The 22,083-nt window shown below is 35.5% G+C and overlaps 1 protein-coding gene and 1 non-coding gene across 5 annotated transcripts in view; one reads left to right on the forward strand and one right to left on the reverse strand.

Moving 5' to 3' along the window:
* The window catches only part of FSTL5 (follistatin like 5), a 527,078-nt gene that overhangs the window by 46,574 nt on the left and 458,421 nt on the right, over positions 1 to 22,083 (forward strand). For all 4 annotated transcript variants that reach the window (XM_036423990.2, XM_036423991.2, XM_036423988.2 and 1 more), the window contains exon 2: positions 3,524 to 3,665. In XM_036423990.2, the coding sequence (XP_036279883.1) occupies positions 3,540 to 3,665 (126 nt within the window). In that variant the 5' untranslated portion in view covers positions 3,524 to 3,539. The remainder of the gene's footprint in view (positions 1 to 3,523; positions 3,666 to 22,083) is intronic.
* Positions 14,843 to 14,945, reverse strand: LOC118712004. The gene has a single exon (XR_004985931.1). It is a non-coding gene; the product is annotated as a U6 spliceosomal RNA (small nuclear RNA).

A 22,083-nucleotide genomic window follows, 5' to 3' on the forward strand; every position in this document is an offset into this window, starting at 1 on the left:
ATACAAGAGAAGTTACTTAAAATAGTACAAGTAGGTGGCATGTGCTGCATGAACACACTGAGTTATTTTTATAAACTCTTTGTAAAATTTCTTAAAGCACATATTCCTAGCCTATTGCCTTTGGCAGAGAAAATATTTCAGTAGTTAGTTGAAGTTTAATCACCCAAGGCTTAAGAGATTTTTGGCCATTTGTTAAAATTAATTGTTAATTTGCTGTATATTTTATAGTGGGTGAAATAATTATAGTCATATATGTATATAGAAATACAGGGTGTCCCCAAATTATTTACATAAGTGTGTGTGTGTGTGTGTGTGTGTGTGTGTGTGTGTGTGTTGTGTGTGTAGAAAAAGATAGAGAGGGAGAGGGAGAGGGAGAGGGAGAGAAGGAAGGAAAAAAGAGAAAAGAGGAAAAGAAACCCTTACATGAGCAATATGAGCACTTTTAATAAATATATGACATCATCTTTACCCAGAGTCATGAAGGAACATGCCTTATTCTGACCTCTCCTGGTTGACCACAAAAGGAGCATAGTTTCAGATACATGAGAAAACATCTTCATTGAGCTGGTTTCATTTGCTTTATTCTTTGATCTACCTTGGATTTAAGATATTCCATTCATTGGTTTTAAAAGCTCATATTGACATCTGAGCAAATAATTAGACTATACATAAAAATGACAGCAAAGTGATGGACTACAAATGAAACTATTTATTTTTCTCAGGTTAGTTTTGTAAGCAGTAGTGAAAATTGGGACTCCATACATTGTCAGAATGCAAGAAAACAGGATCCTTCTTTTACCCTTGAATGCAAGGTGACATCCATTTATGCATTTATTTATTGAATGTCTAGTAAGGGTTAGTTGATTTGTTAGACCCATATGACCTAATCTGAAAAAATCATCCTATCCCTACATTTATGAAGTTTGAAGAAGACAACAGATATATGTATACTCTAGTGAAGCAGTCAAACATTTAAGCAATCATATTAATATTGTATAATTATAAACAGAAGATCTGAAGTGAAGGAAAACTGACCTGATTGTGAGTGACTAGGAAGTGTAACTCAGGCTTGGTTTTATGGATAGGATCTTTGAAGGGTATGTTTGATATGTGAAGGCATTTGGATGATAATTGGGAAAGAAGAGATTTAATTTCATGTGGAGGCACTAGAATACAAAAGCCAGTAGTAAGAATTGAAAAAATAATTTTAAAGAATTGAATGAAGGTTAGTGTGTCTGAAAAGCAGTTATTTAGAGAAAAAGAAAGACATGCTGAGAAGTTGCAGGCTACGTCAATAATTTTGTTTTTACCTTAAAGTTAAATCAGTATATTCTAAAATTACTGACAAGGGCAATAATGTCATTGTTGGAATTTTTGTACTCACTGGGGCTGCTGTGTGGAGAATGGCTGGAAGATTCATGTACATAAATGTGGAAGGACAGTAGGGATGTCATTGGGGCAGATTAGGAAGAAGTGGTGCTGATAGCATGAGCCTGGGTTGTGACTGTAGACTTGGCGAGAAACTGATACTCAGAGATATATTCTGAAGGTAGAAATAACAGAACTCACTGGTGTGTTTAGTATGAAGGTAAGGAAACCAAAGCTATCCAAGATGTCTTCTTTGTTTCTGCTTGAGTAAATGGATAAATGAAAATCTGGGAAAGCATGACTTCACACGTGTGTTATGAGAAGAAGCTTTTGAAACAAAGATGGAGCTGTTAAGTAGGCTAACTATACCAGTCTGGAGATTGGGTGGGTGGGAAGCAGTACATATATTTAAAACTATAGACTATGTTGAAAAAGCCTAGGCTGATTGAATGGAGTAGGATAAATTGCTAGCAATGAGATTTAATAAACTATAATATTTAATAACTAAGTAAAAGAGAAGGATTTACTTATAAAAAGAACTGAAGAATTGTCATAAAATCTATAGAAACCGGAGAGAGGGGTGTCATAGCTATCAAGTAAAATGACCGTTTCTTGAGAAATGAACTATTACTTTGCTAGTGACATAAAAACATGATTGAAGCAGACTGTGGTCAGAATGAAATACACAACTCCTTACTGACAGGGTTAGTCAATTGGTTAAGTTGCTCAAGAAGTCAAATATACAGCTTGGCTGAGGAGCAGAGAGAGCTCCTCTATTGCCTCAATATGTACAAAGATGTGGTGAAAGTGGTGAAGTGAAATATTGAACTATTTGTAAAAGGGCTTAGTGTTTGTTTATACTAATAAAAGCATACTATGCAAATTGGTCATGATGCCCTCACAGTAACAACTGTACAGTAGGCTGCCTGGGGTGACGAGGCTGGCAGGGGGGTTAGTGAGGGATGGCCAAATGATTGACGAGCAGGCTGTTTAGGGTGACCAGGCCCATAGTGGCGTTAGCAAAGGAGGACCAAATGACTGACCAACAGCCTGCGTGGGGCGACCAGGCCAGCAGGGGGCAGTGAGGGATGATCCGGCGAGCAGGTCGGCAGAGGGGGGCTTTTGGGGTCACCAGGCTGGCAACAGGGTCAGTGAGGGGTGACTAGGCTGGCATGGGGGGCAGTGAGGGGCAACCACGCCAGCAGGGCGGGCAGTTTGGAGAGATTAGGCTGGCAGGCAGAGGCACTTAGGAGTGATCAGGCTGGTGGGGGGCAGTTAGGAGCCAGCTGTCCCCGATTGTGAGAGGGATGTCCTACTGCCGTTTCAGCCTGACCCCCAAAGACATTGGACATCCCCCAAAGGGTCCTGGATTGGAGAGGATGCAGACTGGGCTGAGGGCCCCTCTCCCCCAGTGCACAGTTTTTTTGCACCAGGCCTCTAGTAAAATTTTACAATTTTTTGATATATCCAAAAACATAGAACATTGAAAAGAGTTATAGGAATCTTTGTTGAAAGCACTTATAAAACGATTTTCTAGATATATTTGCAGTTTTCACTTTTTAATTTATTTTGTTTTACTTAAAGAGATGCTTTTTTTTAATACTATTGGAAAAATGTGTCCATAACTTAATATAACCCATTTGCATAATTTCTGTAGTACCTCAGTTTATGAAGTACTACTCTAGTAGACTCTCTTCTTAATCTCTTACCAGTCTGTACCAGTGAATTATAATAACTATAGTTTTATTAAGCATTATCAATTATTAAGAATATTCAAACAAGAATTTAAGATTTATAAATATGTTGATAATTGTATTCTATATGGATGCTTAGAATTTTATGCATAGTTCAGTTTTCTTTTTCTTTTTAAAAATTTTCAGCATGCTTTTATTAATTTTTTCCTCAATGCATTTTTATTGCCCCCTATATTCTACTTAATAAAATGTGTGTAAGGGATATATGAATGAAAAAAGCAAACAGTATTTGTTATGATAAGATTATATTAATTTATATTTGGAGATGCTTATCTATTATGGATTCAGTTGGTAATTGCTGATAATTTTTTATTTGGTCTGTGGATATTTCTTTGCACTTTTAATACATTTTTTCAATATATAATGGATTTTCTGATTACTTGTAATGTTAATTTTCACAGGTGAAAAGCAAAAAGGATGTTTAAGTACTGGTCAGCTGTTTTGTTTCTTGGATTCATTTTTTTGAAGTCAGAAGGAAGGCCAAGCAAAGAAGTAGGATATGGACTTAAATCTTATCAACCTCTAATAAGACTGCGACACAAGGTACAGTCACCATTCTGAATTACCTCGTAAGTCCTAGTAATTAGGAGCTAAACTATTAGTTGTTTGGTTTCTTATTCATTCAAGAGCACTTATTTAAGAATATGGGTTCAGAATATAATTTTCACATTATGAAAAATACACATTTTAAAACACAAAATGGTAGTGATTTTATAAATTTAGAGTTTTGAAAAGTATAGAGATCGCTCATTTAAAAATATATTATTAAAGTTAACAAGTAGTAATAGTTTTATAAAAATAATTAAATGTGTTAAGACTTAATCATTTTATTTCCACATTAATTTTAAGTTTAAAACTTTAAAACTAAAGTAAAAGTGTTATGTTCTTACATTTGTTATAAGGTTTTTTATACTGTGGACAAATGCTTAGGTTGGTAAAGGATTTATTTTTGTAGAAATATTGAAACATCTTTATGTTAAATATATTCAAATGTAGAATAAATAGACATTTAGGTATAATATGAATTATATAGATTATTAACAATAAATTAAGCTAGTTATTTTATTTTAATAACAGATCTTGATAGTATAAATAGCAAACTTAAGTAAATTAAATAGAAGTTTATAATACATTTCGGTTTTCATAGAAAGTAGAAAGAAGAAAACATACTAATTATGAGAGAAAAATATAGATTTTAAATGTCTTATACTACTTGTCTTAATAAAAACTTTCAAAATAAAAAAATAAGCCACAGAAAGATAAGTATCACATTATCTCACTCATATGCGGAATCTAATGAACCAAATAAACTGATGATCAAAAATAGACCCAGAGACGTAGAAGGGAAGGCAGGGGAGGTTTGGTGGGAAGATATCAACCAATGAAGTTGTATGCATAGACAAAGGGTGGTTGGTGAGGGTGGGTGGGATGAATGGGAGCATGTTGAAAAAGGTTAGTGGGGGAAAAAGGAGGACATATGTAATATTTTCAACAATAAAGATAAATATATATATATATATATATATATATATATATATATATTAATTTTTTCTTACATTCAACACACATCTTTGCTACTTACATTATATATATTTTTGCTAAGTTCTTTCATAATATTATAATCTATATATATATAAAAGCCTAAGTGACCATTACAACCGATTGACTGACTGGATCAGTTGACCAAACGACTGTCTCCTGGTTGCTATATGTGCTCTGACCACCAGGGGGCTGATATTCAATGCAGGAACTGCCCCCTGGTGGTCATTGTGCTCTCACAGCCAACCTCCCATGACCAGCCAATCTCCTGCAGTCCCTTTTCTCAGCTGGCTGGTCCCGATTGGCTCCAATAGGCCCTAACAGGATTGGGCAAGACAACCATATCAGCCCCAATTGGCCCCAATCAGCACCGAGCCCCTGATTGCCAGTCAGGCTAAGGAACCCTAGCTGTACACAAATTCGTGCCACAGGCCTCTGGTATCTTAATAAAATGACTGAGCTTTCCTGGCATTTTTATGTGGCAAAAACTAAGCTAAGATCTGAATTATATTATTTTATCTTCAAAACAATCTTAAGAAGATGTACCTATTTTCATCTTATAAATGAGAAATCAAAATTTGTATAAATGTTAAGGAATTTTCTGAATACATGAATTCATTTAATATATTAATTAGCTAGGCATAACATTCAGGATAGGTTTAATAGCCAGAAAAGTAAAAAATGAAATAAGGAAACTGTAAAAGTATAATTCAATGCCAAATATCATTGTAGAAATTTAGTCACATGTAAAAAATGAATATGTTCTTAAAGTTTCTAGTCTGGGTAAATACAAGGGAAGATTGGCCTTGTTCTACTATATTTAAATTATTATTCATGTCCTCTACTTCAGGGACTAATAATCAGTTTTTTCCTAACCCAATAATTAGAAATAATAACACCTTTGTGAATATTGTCAAAGCACATTATTAATACAACATATTGGCTCATTCTCCAACATATCCAGTGAATATTTATTCTGTACTGTGTGTCTGCTCTAAGTAATACATGTTGAGGTCAAAACTATGACTTTCTAGTCCTGTTATTCCTGTGCCATGAACACAGTAGATACTCTTAAATTGAATCTCTGAGAATCTTTAACTAGGAATAATACTTGATTGCTGGTATTTAAAACAGAGAGAGAGAATGTCGTGGTGGTACTTAACTTTGAAACAACTTGGGAGAGAAGTGAAATTAAGCGACAAAAGGCTTACTACTTGTGAGTGAGTGAGTTTGTGTGACCATGTGGAAGGGTGTATTTGAGAGGAGCAGAGAGGCACCCTGAGTTGTGCAAGCCCCTGCAAGAACCACCACATAATATTGACTCACACCCAACCCCCACCTGACCACTGGGAACTACCTTTTCTTCCCCAAGACCTTGAATATTAATCTCATTATAGCCTTTATATTTTGTCTGTATCAGTCATTATTTAGATTCTAGAAATACCTGGTCGTCCTTTTATCCACTGACTCTCATCACAGCACTTGATTGCTAATGCTTTCCCAGACCATAATTGAAAATGGAATAGCCATATCCATTCCCTCTCTCCAACTTTTAAAATTTATTTTTATTCATAGAACTCTTCACCCTTCCTTAAGATATATATTTCACTTATTTGTTGTGTTTTTTTGTTTTGTTTTGTTTTGTTTTTTTAATGTTTCCTTCCATTAGGATGTAAGCTACTATTCATCTTGCTGTACACCTGTATCTTTGGCAGGTGGTAAAAATTCAACAAATAGAAAATGAATTACTGCATCTCCTGACTAGAATAAGACTGAAATTAAGATGATACACGTATTTGTATCATGTAGTGAATTATACATAATTATGTAGTTCATTATAATTATTTTATTAATTACAATTGGTAAGTTAATTAGATTTATATTTATATTTTTATCATTTTATCAGAGTAAAATCAACAAAACAATGCTTAAAAACTTTATATATATTTCAATATTATTACATAGTTTTCTATTTATTTTTTTACCTACATAGATTTATTTAACTTGAAAAAAAATATATAAATTCTACATGTCTATAAGACTGAGGTAATGCATAAGAGATTTTCTATTTGGATTATGTCTCATTAATATTAAGTATTAGTTATTGACTAGACAACTAAAACATGGATAATCAATAAAATTAATCTCCAGTTCTGATTACCCATTTTCCATATTTTCCTCAGAGAACTTTTAGTACATTGAATCTAATAAAATCATATGTATAGACCTCATGTTTGCCAAATATTTGTGTGTCAACTGTGTAATGAATCCCTTCTTGGGACCAAAAAGTGAAATGTGAGACTTCTGAGATTACATAGACATATTGTAGATATAAATACAAATACATCTGCATATTTATAAGTTTTACAAATACACATATACATAAATGTGATTGAAAATATATTTGTGTTTCAAGATACACACAAGAAACATACATTCATCATTCTGATTATGGAAATCTTAATTATAGTCCACAATATGTGTGAGAGAGCTAATCATGTATTTTATACAGTGTGTTTCTTCAACAAGCATTTATGGAATGTTAAATACAGGGATTCATTAGCACTCTAGAATTGTAAAATACAGTTACTAAATTCAAACCCTCAAAATGGTTGTGCTATTTATTACTAGCGGCCCGATGCATGAATATTTGGCAAGAGTAAGCCTTCCTTCCCCCAGCTGCCAGCACTTTTTTCCCCCAACTCTGGAGCCTGAGACCTGGGCACTGGCACTGGCTTCCCTTCACTGGCTTCCCTCAGGCCCAGCTTCAACAGGAAGGACGTCCATAATGATTTCCAAAAGATATCTGGTCTCATTACCCTTTTGTGATTACAGATTATTTTAAAGTAAACAGTGCATACTTCTCCTGTTTTAGGTGCTTTCATGTTGAAAGTGATTGTTGAAATGTAATCTTATAATAGTCCTGTGATGCAGAGAATGTATTTCTTTTATCCAAATGAAATCACTAAATCTTGGAGAAATAAAGTAACTTTCCCAAGGACAAGAGAGGGAACAGACAAAATCATTGAGATTGACAAAAGGAAACAGAAAAAAACAAATTGGATAATGAAGATAAAGCAACAATACACTGACCTTGAGAAAAACCATCTAATGTGCTTTCAGATTGTTCCTCCTGCTCCTCCATAAGCACAACCACAGTATTCCCATGTGCATTTCTTTGTCAGATTGACATGCATGTCTTCTTCTAAATGTTGCTGTAGCTCTGGTTTAGGGCCATCTTCTCAAGGAAGACTCCCTGGGATGCATAGAGACCACCCTAATTGCTGGTCTCCTTGTCATGTGCACGAGTAATGAACTTCCTGAAGTCTCCCAAATTTTGAACCATCAGCAGTATTGGTGTTTGCAGAGAGGTCTTTACAGAATTTAATATTCTCAGGCATTTACTATATATTAAGTTTTCTGTTAGGTTCATTCTATATAGTCGATCATTTAATTTTGAGTATTCCTATGTGGTAAGTAGTTTTATTACTGTCTTATAGATGAGGAAATTGGAGTTCACAAATGTTTAGTAATCATTTAATTTCACACAGTGAGCAAGTTAGGAAGCAGGATTCAGGATTTAATACATATGTTTCCCAATTAGTACTTTTGACGTATAGGTAATAATTTGACCTATAGGTCATATATTTCCTATTCTCCCTTATTCTGATCACATAATAATAAGAATTTTATTTATTGGTCACTTTGTGGTTGAATGAGACTTTGTGTCTAGTTCTGGCCAGTGAATAGTGAGCACTGCCATGCAATGCATCTGGGCTAAACATTATCATTATAAAATCATCCTGAACTTTCATTTGCCTCCAGCATGGCAAACAAATCTGATCAAGGTAGTGTCAGCTTAAATATCTAAAGTCTAAACAACTAGGATGAATCAAACATGTGCTTAATCAGTGATTCTCTAGTAATGTGAAAGGAGGGCGGGGGGGGGGGCGACTTTGGTTTTAAACAACTGAGATTTGGGTGTTGTTATCTCAACATATCCACAGTCTATTCTCATCAATAAAGATGGAACTAGAATTTAAATCCCTATCACCTAACCACAAATCCTGGGCTCTTTTTGCTGTACCATCTTGACTTTCAGTTTCACTTCCACTCTTGGCGATGTCCTTACTCTTTTATTCTCTACTAGAGAACTATGAGCCATGAGGCTGGAAGGCGGGCACTGGGGCAGCTTGACCCATTCTCCACACCCCTTCCCAATCCCTCCTGCCACAGCCTCTGGCCCCCTAGCTACCAGCAGCCCTGCTCCCACACACTGATGGTTCTGGGCACCCACTGACAGTGTGGAGTGCATGGAGCCAGCCGGGATGGTGCAATCAGCAGGTGTAAGTGGTGGCTCTTGTCCCATCGCCCCTCAGGAGCAAGGGAAGGTAGAGAAGCCCTCAGGGGTTATTGGGGCCAGCAGCTGGTACTTGCCCCCATTGATGGCACCAAGTGATCAGGACCGGTGCTGAGTGCCTGCAGCAGGTGTGAGCAGTGGCTCTGGCCCAGCTGCAATTATGAACAGGGCTGGTGCTGGCAGCAGGTGCGAGTGCCTGGTGGGAATGCATGCAGCACGGGAACAAAGAATTTACAGTAACCACCAGAGGCTTGCCCTGATGACAGGGACTGATACCACACCTTGGTCTGGTGCTCACCTACTTCACCACCCTGCCATGGCCAATGACTACCATGTTCCGTGCGCTCCCTCTAGTGGTGAGTGCACATCATAGTGACCAAATGTTTGGTTGGTTGGTTGGTCTGCCATTTGGTCTATTTGTATATTAGGGTTTTATATATATATATATATATATATATATATATATATATATATATATACACACACACACACACACACACACACACACACACACACACACACACTGGAGGCCCAAAGCGAACGAAATCATGTGCGAGTAGCTTGCTTCTGCTTGTCTTAGCTGGCTGCCCTGTCCATCGCTGCTCATAGCTCGCTGTCCCGCCCTCCGCCACTTGTAGCTCTCCACCACTAGTAGCTCAAGCCCCACCCTGTTCACCGCGAGTGCTGCTGCTCCTTTGGCTGTGACAGCATTATTGTGTCATGGTCACAGGCCTTCCATTAATATAGACTAGAAGCAGGTGCATGAAATTTGTGCCTGGATAGGGTCACTAGACCTGGCAGGCAATCAGGGCCAATCAGGGCCTTCCTTTCCTGGCTGCTGCTGGCTGGGGCCTTCCTTCATTCTGTGCCACCCCCAGTGGTCAGTACATGTCATAGTGAGAGAGCAAACTAACTCCCAGTCTCCCAGTTGAACTCCCGAGGGTATACTTTGCATATTAGCTATACACACACACACACACACACACACACACACACACACACACACACACCATATTTTCCGGCGTATAAGACGACTTTTGAAACGAAAAAAAGTTAACCAAAAATCAGGGGCAAAAGACCAAAATTGCACAAAAATTACCTGCAGATCTTGATGGCAAAGTAAGTTTTTTTCTTTGAAGTGGGGGGTAGTCTTATACAGCGAATATAGGCCTAAACCTATGTTTTAACTGTAAAAATTAGGGGGTCGTCTTATATGCCGGAAAATGCGGTGTGTGTGTGTGTGTGTGTGTGTGTGTGTGTGTATGTATATAATTTTTTTTCTTTTTTTCTGAGTCATAATCTCCCATCTCAATTTAACTTCCTATTGTATTTATAACCCTGAAATATGTGTGTATTAATATTTTAGCTTGTTACCATATACCTTTATTGACTGATTGTAAATCCTGTCAGGGTTGGTACCATATCTTACATCCCTTTTCTTTCCAGCTGTACTGATCACACTGCCACATTGCTTGCAGAAGACCATAATCAAAGTCAGGCTTGAGGGGAAAATCTTAGGACAGTAAGAGTGCTCTTTGAGAATTCCTACTGGGACCACTTAAAGAACTTAAAATGCTGACATTTTATGTGACTGGAGAATACTACGTCCAGCTTTACAATGCAGATCTACTCCTGCAAACAAAAAAATTACCTTATGATTCCTTTACTACCTAAATCGAATTGCTTACCTGTGAGAGTAGTTACAAATGGACCAAAGAGTTTGCATGGTTTAATAAGTCCAGAGAGTGTCACTATGCACCGTAACACAGTGCAATTCAAATAAACCACTTGTGGGAGGTGATTTTTACTCAGTATTTAAAAAAAAAAGATAGATGTGGACTCACAAAGAGTGGCAAGAGACAACTCTAGGGAAGGAGACAAACATTAAACAACTCATCAAAGCCACGACTGCTTAGCTGGAACCTTCAGGCAAACCCAGGAGCATTATTTCCTGACTGAGGAACATTTGTGCCATTCCATCTGAAACATCTGACTGCCTGAAGGATGCTCAAGGGAAGGCCCTTTAAAATAGTCATATGTTCTTTCATATGTCAGGAAGCAATTCAGACCATTATTTGGTCTGAATGGAGAGCAGAATTGGTGGTGAAGAGTAAAGGGGAACATGGGAAAAATAAATTAATTTTAAGTACCAGAGTCACAGGGCTTCCTCATAATTAAAAACAAACTCAGTAATTAAAAACAAAAATTATCTTGACATTTAAAAAAAAAATAGATGGCTTTATTTTATTTTATTTTTTTTAAATATATTTTATTGATTTTTTACAGAGAGGAAGGGAGAGAGATAGAGAGCTAGAATCATAGATGAGAGAGAAACATCGACCAGCTGCCTCCTGCACACCCCCTATCGGGGATGTGCCCGCAACCAATGTACATGCCCTTGACTGGAATCGAACCCGGGACCTTTCAGTCCGCAGACCGACCCTCTACCCCTGAGCCAAACTGGTTTCGGCTATATGGCTTTATTTGTTTCTCTGAAGCATTACTGTTGCTTTTACTAATGCAGAAGCACCAAAATATCAAGACCTAGAAATAATTTTTTTTAATTTTTATTTTCTTTTGATTGACTTCCAAAGAAAGCCTTCTTGTGTTTAAGTATAGTTATATTTTCTCACCATGTATCTGGAAATGATAGTGCTGGATCATATCAATTTGCTAAAGAAAAACAAGGTATTAATTCACCCAAATCTACATTAATTGTGTTGAGCTAAGTCCTAATCAAAATATAAAAGTGTGGTTGTTTTGAACAGGAGAATTGAGTAAAAATACATTTACCTAACCATTAATATTAATGCATTGTCAAGCTATCATTTGCATTCACTACTCCAACGTGTAAATTAATTATAAGATGCCCTGTATATCTTTTATTATTAAAATTCTATTGTGAATTCAATTAGCAAAGATATATATTATAAATGAAAGAAATATCCTGATTTATGAGCTTGACATTTAGCATGGTTAAGAGATTAAAACTTTATAGTATACTAGAGTCCCAATGCACAAAGATTTGTGCAAGAATGGGCCTTCCTTCCCCTGGCTGCCAGCACCACCTTCATTCTGACTGAGCCTTTTCGCTCCAGCCCTGAATTGCCTTTCTGCCTTCCCATGCTGCCAGGAGGCCAGGAGCAGCTGGAGGAGTGTGGAAGCCTGCGAGGACGCAAGAATTCCACCCTGCCCCAGGCCACCCAGTGCCTGCACTTGCAAATTAACCCACCATCTTTGTTGGGTTAATTTGCATACTTACCCCTAATTGGCTGGTAGGCATCACAAATGTATTGTCAGTTTGCATCTTACTCTTTTATTAGTGGAGATGAACTACAATTGAAAAGATTGGTATTCTTTTTAACTAATATAACTCACTGCTGATTGCTGGCATCAGTTCTCCTGTATGTAAAATGAGAGTTTGTTTTTAGAGCCACACAACAATAGAAAATACTCAGTAAGTTATATATATCAGATTAGAGAACCTAGGAAACAAACAAAACAAGGCAAAGTTCTTTGGTAAAGGTCACACTACTAGGGGCTGCTCAGCTAAGATTTGATTTCCTGTCTTACAGAAAGTTCTATTTTCCTTTAACACACTGCCCCCTAAATTAAGGCTTTTCTTCAAGTTCAGTTTTTATCAACAAAAAGGTATGTTCAGTCATTATTTCAACAAATATTTATTAAGTACTTACTACACACAAGGTTCTGAGCAAAACAATTCAAATTGGGTTCTTAAATGCATGTATTGATTTGTCTGTGGTTATTAGTGTAGCAAACATCTCAAATGAATTGATTGAAAACACTATTCAAGACCTTATTTAAATGTGCAACCAGGGAACAATGCTTCAGGGATAGCCAGTGCAAGGTTTGGTTTCTAGGCTCTAGGTGACAGGAAAATAAATGGGGGTGACTACATATATTTGCTGGACTAGGCACTAGGAAAACATGTTTGGTTACAGTGTTGAATTAGCTGCCAGGTTGTCTGAAGGTGATGGCAAGTTTATCAGCTGTGTGGGTTATCAATCACTACACTATCAATGAATGGAAACATCCAACAGAAATGCTTTATTAAATACTAGTAGCCCATCATGCAATATCAAGCACAGTAGGCTGCCCGCTGTTTCCATGGGAGCCCTGTGGCTTCCTTGGTAACAGGGAGGGACTGCGCTGATTCCATGGGAGGCGGGACCACCAACTCCTCTCTGGGCCTGCACTCTGCCATGGAGGCTGTAGGCTGGCCCCTCTGTCTCTGTCTCCATCTCCACTCACCTGTGTGTGCAACCCACTCCTGTCTGGTCATGACCTGTTGCAGAGTTCCAGCCTAATTTGCACATTTCCTCTTTATGTAGATAATAGATGCTGTTAGAAGTTTGCTTACATATGCTATCAGAAATGCTGGCAATGTGTTTTTGTGTTTGTTTTTTTCTCTAGGTACGGGTCTTTTTTTCTGGGTGTTTTAATAGACTATTTTTATAGAGTATATGGTTTTCCTTATATACATCTTATGCATATTTTGTCAGGTTTATATTTATAGATTTTATTTTTTGTTGGGGTGTTATGAAAATGGCATTGTTTACAATTTCAAATTCAACTTCCTCATTGCTGTTATAAAGGAGTTTTAGTAATTTCTGTATATTAACGTGTGCACATTTCTTTCTCTTTTTTTTTTGGAATATATTTTATTGAGTTTTTTACAGAGAGGAAGGGAAAGGGATAGAGACTTAGAAACATCTATGAGAGAGAAACATCAATCAGTTGCCTCCTGCACACCCCCTACTGGGTATGTGCCCGCAACCAAGGTACATGCTCTGGACCAGAATTGAACCTGGGACCTTTCAGTCCGCAGGCTGATGCTCTATCCACTGAGCCAAACCGGTTTTGGCCTGTGTGCACATTTCTATGTGGACATACATTTACAACTCTCTTGCAAACTTACTTTAAATCACGTATTAGTTCTAGGAGTTATGTCAAATCTCTCAAATTTTTGACATAGTTAATTGTCATCTGCAAACAAAGACAATTTTATTTCTTTCTTTACAATTTGAGTATGTTTTATTTTCTTTTCTTGCATTATAAGACAATTCTGATATGGTGTTGAACAGGAGTGGTCAGAGAAGGTACTTTTGCCTTGTTTCTGATATTTGCACTAATGCTTCTAGTTCTTTACCCTTAAGTGTAATGTTAGTTGTAGGGTTTTATTTTGTTTTGTTTTAGATATTCTTTAATTAAGGTGAGAAAGTTCTTCTTTATTCCCACTTTGGAGAGAGTTTTTATCATGAATAGGTATTGAATTTTGTCAAATGCATTTTCTGTATTTGTTGATATGATCATGTGATTTTTCTTCTCTACCCTGGAGATGTGATTGATTACATTTATTAAATTTTTTAATGTTGGATCAGTTTGCATGTGTTATAATCCCACTTATTCATAGTGCATAATTCTTTTTATACATTTTAAAATTCCATTTTCTATTATTTTATTGAGGATTTTTTTCATCTATTAATATATTCACATGATATATTGTTATTTAGTTTCCTTGTAATTTCTTTAGTTTTGATAGTAAGGTAATGATGGTCGCTTAGGAAGTATTTTTTCTGCTTCTGTCTTCTAGAATAGATTGTAGAGAACTGGAATAATTTCTTCCTCAAATGTTTGGTAGAATTTACCAGTGAACCCATCTGGGTGGGCATGGCAATTTTTGTTTTAATCATTAATGATTGGTGGCACTGAGCATCTTTTCATTGTATACTGGTCATTCACAATTTGTTTTGTGAATTGTCTGTTCAAATATTTTTCCCATTACTTGTAATATAATTTTTAAAATATGGAAAGCTTCAGGAATTTGCATGTCATCCTTGTGCAGGGGTCATGCTAATCTTCTCTGTATCATTCCACTTTTAGTATATGTGCTTTTGAAGCAAGGATTATTGTAATATTTCATTATTCAGTTGTCTAAGTGCTTTATTTTTCATAGGTGCTTCAGAGAAATCTAATTATTTATGAAAATATTTATGTCATTGTAAAATTTAAAACAAGATAGAGCTACTGTTAGCCTCCTTGATGAGCTTTCATGGAAAACATCATGAAGACAATAAAATATTTACACATTTGGGCAAAAGTTTTAAATGTTTAAATAGTAATTAAAAAGTATAACTTCTAATACAAATAGAATATGACTAAAATATTTATTATATTATATTTGAAGATATGTATGTATATTTATATATTATATATTTCTATCATGTATATATTTAGAATTAGTATATTTTATTCTACACCATAATATTCTTTTTTTTAAATATATTTTATTGATTTTTTTTTACAGAGAGGAAGGGAGAGAGATAGAGAACTAGGAACATTGATGAGAGAGAAACATTGATCGGTTGCCTCTTGCACACCCCTTACTGGGGACGTGCCTGCAACCAATGTACATGCCCCGGACCAGAATCAAACCTGGGACCTTTCAGTCCACAGACTGATGCTCTACCAATGAAACAAACTGGTTTCAGCAACCATAATATTCTTGATACTGATGTTTCATTGTTTAAAAAAAAAAAAAAAAGGCATTCATCTTCAATTAGTTTGAGCTGCTGAAGTTAATCAGTCACACTCAATTTAAGGTCTAAAATAGTATTTCCATAGTATATCATCTCTATAACTCACTTTTCTGAGAGGATTAATGATATGCAAAGGAGAAATGGCAGAGATACCATTGAAAAGAAGGAATTAAGACTTCAATTAGGAAAGGGAAGAGTTAAAGAACACACAATTATTGTAATGAAATAAATTATCTTGTATTATTGCATTGTTTTAGAGTTTTAACAAGTCTTTAAAATAAATTACTATTTCCTTTTTTTAATAAGAAAGTAAAATAGATTCATTCTTCTAAGTTCTTTTTTTAAAATATATTTTTAAAAATATACCACAACTAAGGTACATGCCCTTGACCGGAATCGAACTAGGGACCCTTCAGTCCACAGGCCGACGTTCTATCTACTGAGCCAAATCAGTCTTGGCCATTCTCCTAAGTTCTACATTTCTGTCAGTAGGTAGGTGGCAAGTATTAATATGGTTTCAGCAATATACTACTTTCTATACCAATACCATTTTAATTAAAAGTTATTAGCTTTTTATATTTATACTAGAGGCCCGCTGCACAAAATTCATGCATGGGTAGTGTCCCTGGGTCTGGTTGGGATCAGGGCTGATCGGGGCCTTCTGGCTGCTGGCCAGGGCCTCTTTCCCTGGCTGCCAGCGACCAGCTGGGACCTTCCTTCATTCCGCAACACCCCCTGGTGGTCAGTGCACATCATAGTGAGTGATAGAACTGTGGGGACACTTTGCACGTTATCTTCTTATACATAGAGATTTTATTTTGGATTTATAGACACTTAAGAGATATATGTGAATAAATTTTACAACTCTACTAAGCTTGTATATTTATATTTACATTTATTTTTATTGATTTTTTTACAGAAATGAAGGGAGAGGAATAGAGAGTTAGAAACATCAATGGGAGAGAAACATCAACCAGCTGCCTCCTGCACACCCCCCACTGGGGATGTGCCTGCAACCAATGTATATGCCCTTGACAGGAATTGAACCTGGGACCTTTCAGTCCGCAGTCTGACGCTCTGTTCACTGAGCCAAACCGGTTTCGGCTAAGCTTGTTATATTTAAACAATATATTGAAAAGAATTTAAGGCCACCTTGCTTGTTCACAGAACTATTTATTTCCTACAAATGGGGGAACATACATTAATCAAGTATTGAAGATCCTAACAGAGTGCTAATATGTAGGCATCTATTACTATTACCAGTTTACTAGTTTCTATTCTATTTTATTCTTAGTTTTAAGGTTACATGGGTATAACAATAACAACAACAAAATAATAATATAAGAAAATGGAAGGTGAGCAGACAGTTAAGCAAAAAGCCTTTTGACTCTACTCCTACTTCATCTAGAGCATCTCTGATTTATTTTGATTCATAAAAAGTGTTGAGTAAAATATTTCTGTTGCTTATAAAATTAAATTATTAGACTGAGTGTTCTCAATTACTTAGTAATTTTGTAAATTATAATTTCAAATGGTTTACCTAGTTCCAAAAATCAAATTTATCCTCAAAGGATAAAGCGTAGCTAAAACTAAACATCAAGGATAAACACCTTTTTCTAGGAGATGAATTAAGTATTTTAGAAGTATAATTTCATTTATTTAGACATTTTTTTACAAAAGCATTAGTGAAAGTTAAAGTAAAATGTATCTTATCTGACTATAAATCTAATACCTTCATTTTGCTAATAAAAATGTATGCCCTAATTGTTACAAGCCCCAGTTTCAAAATCAAGTAATAATAGATTTTGGAATAAAATTCTGTTTTCCTAATAAAGAGTAGATAGGGACCTAACACATTAATATATTTTCTGATCTATCATAGGACTTACAACGTAGGATATTTAGGTATTATATTTAGAAATATTTCCATCACAAGTATATTTCTACCAAGTCTACTGGATTTACCATTCCTGTATAGAAACTTTTCTTCAACACTTGATATTCCAAATAACTATGTGTTTTCCCCAAAACGCAATACCTTTGAAATTCTCACTGTGAAATCCCAGCCATTATTTAAGACCTTCACTATATAATAAAATGCACCTCCTTTAAAACATAAATACAATTTTTTATGCTATACTTCAGAACCTATTGTTGTGTTCAATGTTCCTCTCTTTGGTAACTGTTCTTCAAAATCTTATAATTTTTGTCCTTTTGAATGTTATAATAAAGTCCCTTATTCACCACAGTGAAGTCTATATTCATTGCCCCTGAGAACATTATTTCTCTGAAATGTTCTGCTGAAAATGGATTCTAATGACCAAGTCATTCGGAGAAAACTGCCTATTATGCTTCTGTGGAAATCCACAATGCACAAAAGTATATTAAAGCCTGAGAAATATTCTAAACTTTGCTTAACCTAGAATTTTCCAAATAAATGGACTATTGAAATTTTTGAATACCTTCTGATGTTCTGGGGAACACAATTCGGAAAACTCTGCTCTGGTGACTTTTAGAATTATTCCTGCTACACACACCAAAGGACTTGGGATTTTCTTGAAGCTAACAATGTTAAAGGTGAAGGTGGCAGTGATGTATTGTTTTTATTGCTCTACAATATCCTATTACACAAAAATCCCAATTGGTTATGCATTCCACTATTGATAGATATTTGAATTGTTCCCATTTGGGGGTTATTGTGACTTTCTTTCTTTTTTTAAAATATATTTTATTGATTTTTTTTACAGAGAGGAAGAGAGAGGGATAGAGAGTCAGAAACATGGATGAGAGAGAAACATCTATCAGCTGCCTCCTGCACACCTCCTACTGGGGATGTGCCTAAAACCAAAGTACATGCCTTTGACCGGAATTGAACCTGGGACCTTTCAGTTCTCAGGCTGATGCTCTATCCACTGAGCCATACTGGTTAGGGCTGTGACTTTTTTGTGAATGCCTTTTGTTAGACATGTATATTCATTTCTCTTAGAGTATAATTGTGAGGTCATAGGGCTGCCATGTATTTAACTTTAATATGTAATTTCAAAGTGTTTGTGCTAACATATCTGTTTTTTATAAAATATTTCAGAGTTGCTCTTAGGAATTATTTTAATTTCAAATCTTCCTTTTGTCTACCTACATAGAAAGAAATGAGATGTGAGCAGATGATTTATTATTGCTGCTACTGACAAATGTTCAGTAGAATAATTACAGTGTGATTAAATGACTGAATATTCATCTTTCAAGAACAAAATACTACAATTGAGGCTCCAAAATTTCTTACTAAGGCCATTTTTGAAAGTATAATACAATGGAAATTAGTAAGCAATATCAGACACAGAAAAGCTCTTTCTTCAATTATGAATTTACCCTAATGATAAACAAATCTCATAACTTTATAGTTTAAGATTTTCTGGAAGACATATCCCTCTTTTGACATGTAAGAAAATAGTGACTATCAATTTAAACTTCCCATAGCCTTTGTATCTATTATAAACAGCAAAGGTCCTAATTAATTACCTATAATAATCTATAATAATAAAAGCATAATATGCTAATTAGACCAGACAACCCAACAACTTTTTGGATGTCCTTCCAGGTGGCCTTCCAGTTGAAATTGGGGCTGCAAGGGCTGAGATCTTTGCGTGAATTTCATGTATCTGGCTTCTAGTTTAATATAAAAATCTCTCAGATATGGTATTCATAATTATAGTCTAAAATAAGACATTGAAGCACAGCTTCTAGCCTCAATCCCTACTAGGATTAAATTCAACATTTTACTTTTTGTAATGTTTGCTGGTAGTTAGCAAAACAAGATTTTACTATAGAAAACACTTCTCTGAAAGATAGCCTGCCCCTGGGAAGCATGATACTTTCTGTAAGAGAAGTTTGGGATTTTTAACTGGCAATTTGAATGACCTAGTAGTCTTTAGGCTAGTCCAAATTTTCCAGAAGTGAAGAATTAGCTGAACACAATGAAGCAATGACAAAATCAACAAAGCAAAATAAATAAATAAATAAAAATAAAGAGCACTGCCACACTTCAGTGGTTTTCTTTAAAAAAAAAAATCTTTTATTGATTTCAGAGAGAGGAAGAGAGAGGGAGAGAAGTAGAAATATCAATGATGAGAGTCATCAGTTAACTGCCTCCCACATGCCTCCTATTGGGGATCGAGCCATAATTCAGGCCTGTGCCCTGACAGGAAATCAAACCATAACCTCCTGGTTTATGGTTGGATGCTGAACCACTGAGCCACACCAACAGGGTTGGTAGTTTTCATTTGTATTGATTGGAACACCAAAGTCTTATGTTACTGCTATGTTTTCCCACCTGCACTTGTAGTACCTTCCAATGTTAAGTGCTATTTAATATTCAACTTTGTGAATATCTTATTTTTCTTATAATATTATTATTAATTTTAGACACTTGCTAAACCTAGATGTTTACTAACATTACCTGAGCTACAAAGGTATAGACCTCTATGCTTCTGAAAGACATAGGCTTACCTATTTTTTGAATTATGTGCCAACTGCTAGTATCATCAATTTTCTAAATGAAGCTAATGTACCTTCTTTTTCCCTTTTCAAACTGTAGGAAAATGATAGTCTTAATCCGTATGGGCTGCTATAATAAAAATGCCATGGGTGGTTAATTATAATATGTCCATGATATTAGCAGAGGAAAATTAAACTTAAAATCTGTGACGTCATAACCATTTATTTATCACACTTCTGAAGGCTAAGAAGTCAAACATCATGCCAGTAGATCTGATGTATGATGAGAGGTATCTCACTAGTCCATAAATGACAGTATTCCTGTTATTTTATCACATGTTCAAGGGACATAGAGGACATGAGCGCTCTCAGTTGTTTTATACACACACACACACACACACACACACACACACACACACACACACATATATTGGCACTGATCCAATTTATGAGGACTCCCATTTTCATGATCTCATTACCCACCAAAACCTTCACCTTCAAATATCTTGAATATCTACATGTTATTAGCAGAAATTTGTCATCAACATATGAATATTGAGGGACGCAAGCATTCAGTCCATAGCAATAATTTTAAAATTACTTCTATTATTGTTTTATTATTGTCATCAGTAATATAAACCAGGAAAAATGATTTCTGGCAAAGAAAATGATCATCTATTGTGAATTTTACCTAATACCTGCCACAAAGTATAATAACTACTGACTTTCAACATAATAATTATAATTAGTGTTTTCATGGTGAAACATTGCATATACCTGCAGAACAATATTTTGTATTTTTGTCAGAATTGTTTCTTTTTAAAGATTTAAGAATACTTCAAGAATTATAGCTGTATATTGACTCTAAGGGACTCTAAAACAGTGGTTATAAATCTTGACAGATTGCCAGGCTGGAGCAGCTCAATTGGTTGAACATCATCCTGTGCAACAAAAGGTTGCTGGTTCAATTCCTGGTCTGGGCACATACCTGAGTTGCAGGTTGAGCCCCCATTCTAGTCTGGGGTAGGAGTGGAAGGCAGCCGATCAATCCTCTCTCTCTCTCTCTCTCTCTCTCTCTCTCTCTCTCTCTCTCTCTCTCTCCTTGGGTAAAGATTACAAAAATTAAATCTTAAAAGATTTTCATAATCATCTGGGAGCATATGAGATTGCAGGTGTCTTGCCCTACCTGGCTTGGCTCAGTGGACAGAGCATTAGCCTGCGGACTGAAGGGTCTCACATTCGATTCCGGTCAAGAGCACATGCCCGGGTTGTGGGCTCAGTCTCCAGTGGGGTTGTGCAGGAGTCAGCCAATCAATGACTCTCTCTCATTATTGATGTTTCTATCTCTCTCTCCTTCCTTCTTCTCTGAAATCAATAAAAATATATTAAAAATAAAATTGCAGATGTCTTATCTATTTCCTTAAAAAATTAAATTAGAGCTTCTGGTTCCTGTATAAACTAAAGTTCAGTTTAAAAAGCACAAATATATGTTTAACTTAGAAATTATATGTAATAAGATTATATGAAGAGATAATGTAGATTTGTAAAATATGTATAACATTTTTAATATTTCAAAATTTTAAAATGTATGCATAAAATATACATATATTTGAATAAAATAGACACATAGATAAAATATACACACATATATAAAGATACATAAGTATAAGGTATGCATATATTTTGTATAAAATATATATAATTTGAATATAACCAATAAAAAAAATGGTCCCATTTAAAGGGAAACTCACTTCTTTGGTAACTATTTGATTGCAAATGTTGAAAGGTCAAAGAAAATAATAATGCAGCAACAGTAAGTAGATATACTGTAAGTGTGTGATGCATAGGATGGGTGATTGCCTATAATATGCCCATGATATTAGCAGAGGAAAATTAAACTTAAAATCTGTGAAGCCACAGATAGGTTCTGGGAGAACGAACTCCAAACAAATAAGAACAGAATTTCTAGAGGGAATATTTGAATTATCCCTTTAATTGCAGGTTGACTGGG

The sequence above is a fragment of the Pipistrellus kuhlii genome, unplaced genomic scaffold (assembly GCF_014108245.1).
Source record: "Pipistrellus kuhlii isolate mPipKuh1 unplaced genomic scaffold, mPipKuh1.p scaffold_m20_p_8, whole genome shotgun sequence".
NCBI classification, from domain to species: Eukaryota; Metazoa; Chordata; class Mammalia; order Chiroptera; family Vespertilionidae; genus Pipistrellus; species Pipistrellus kuhlii.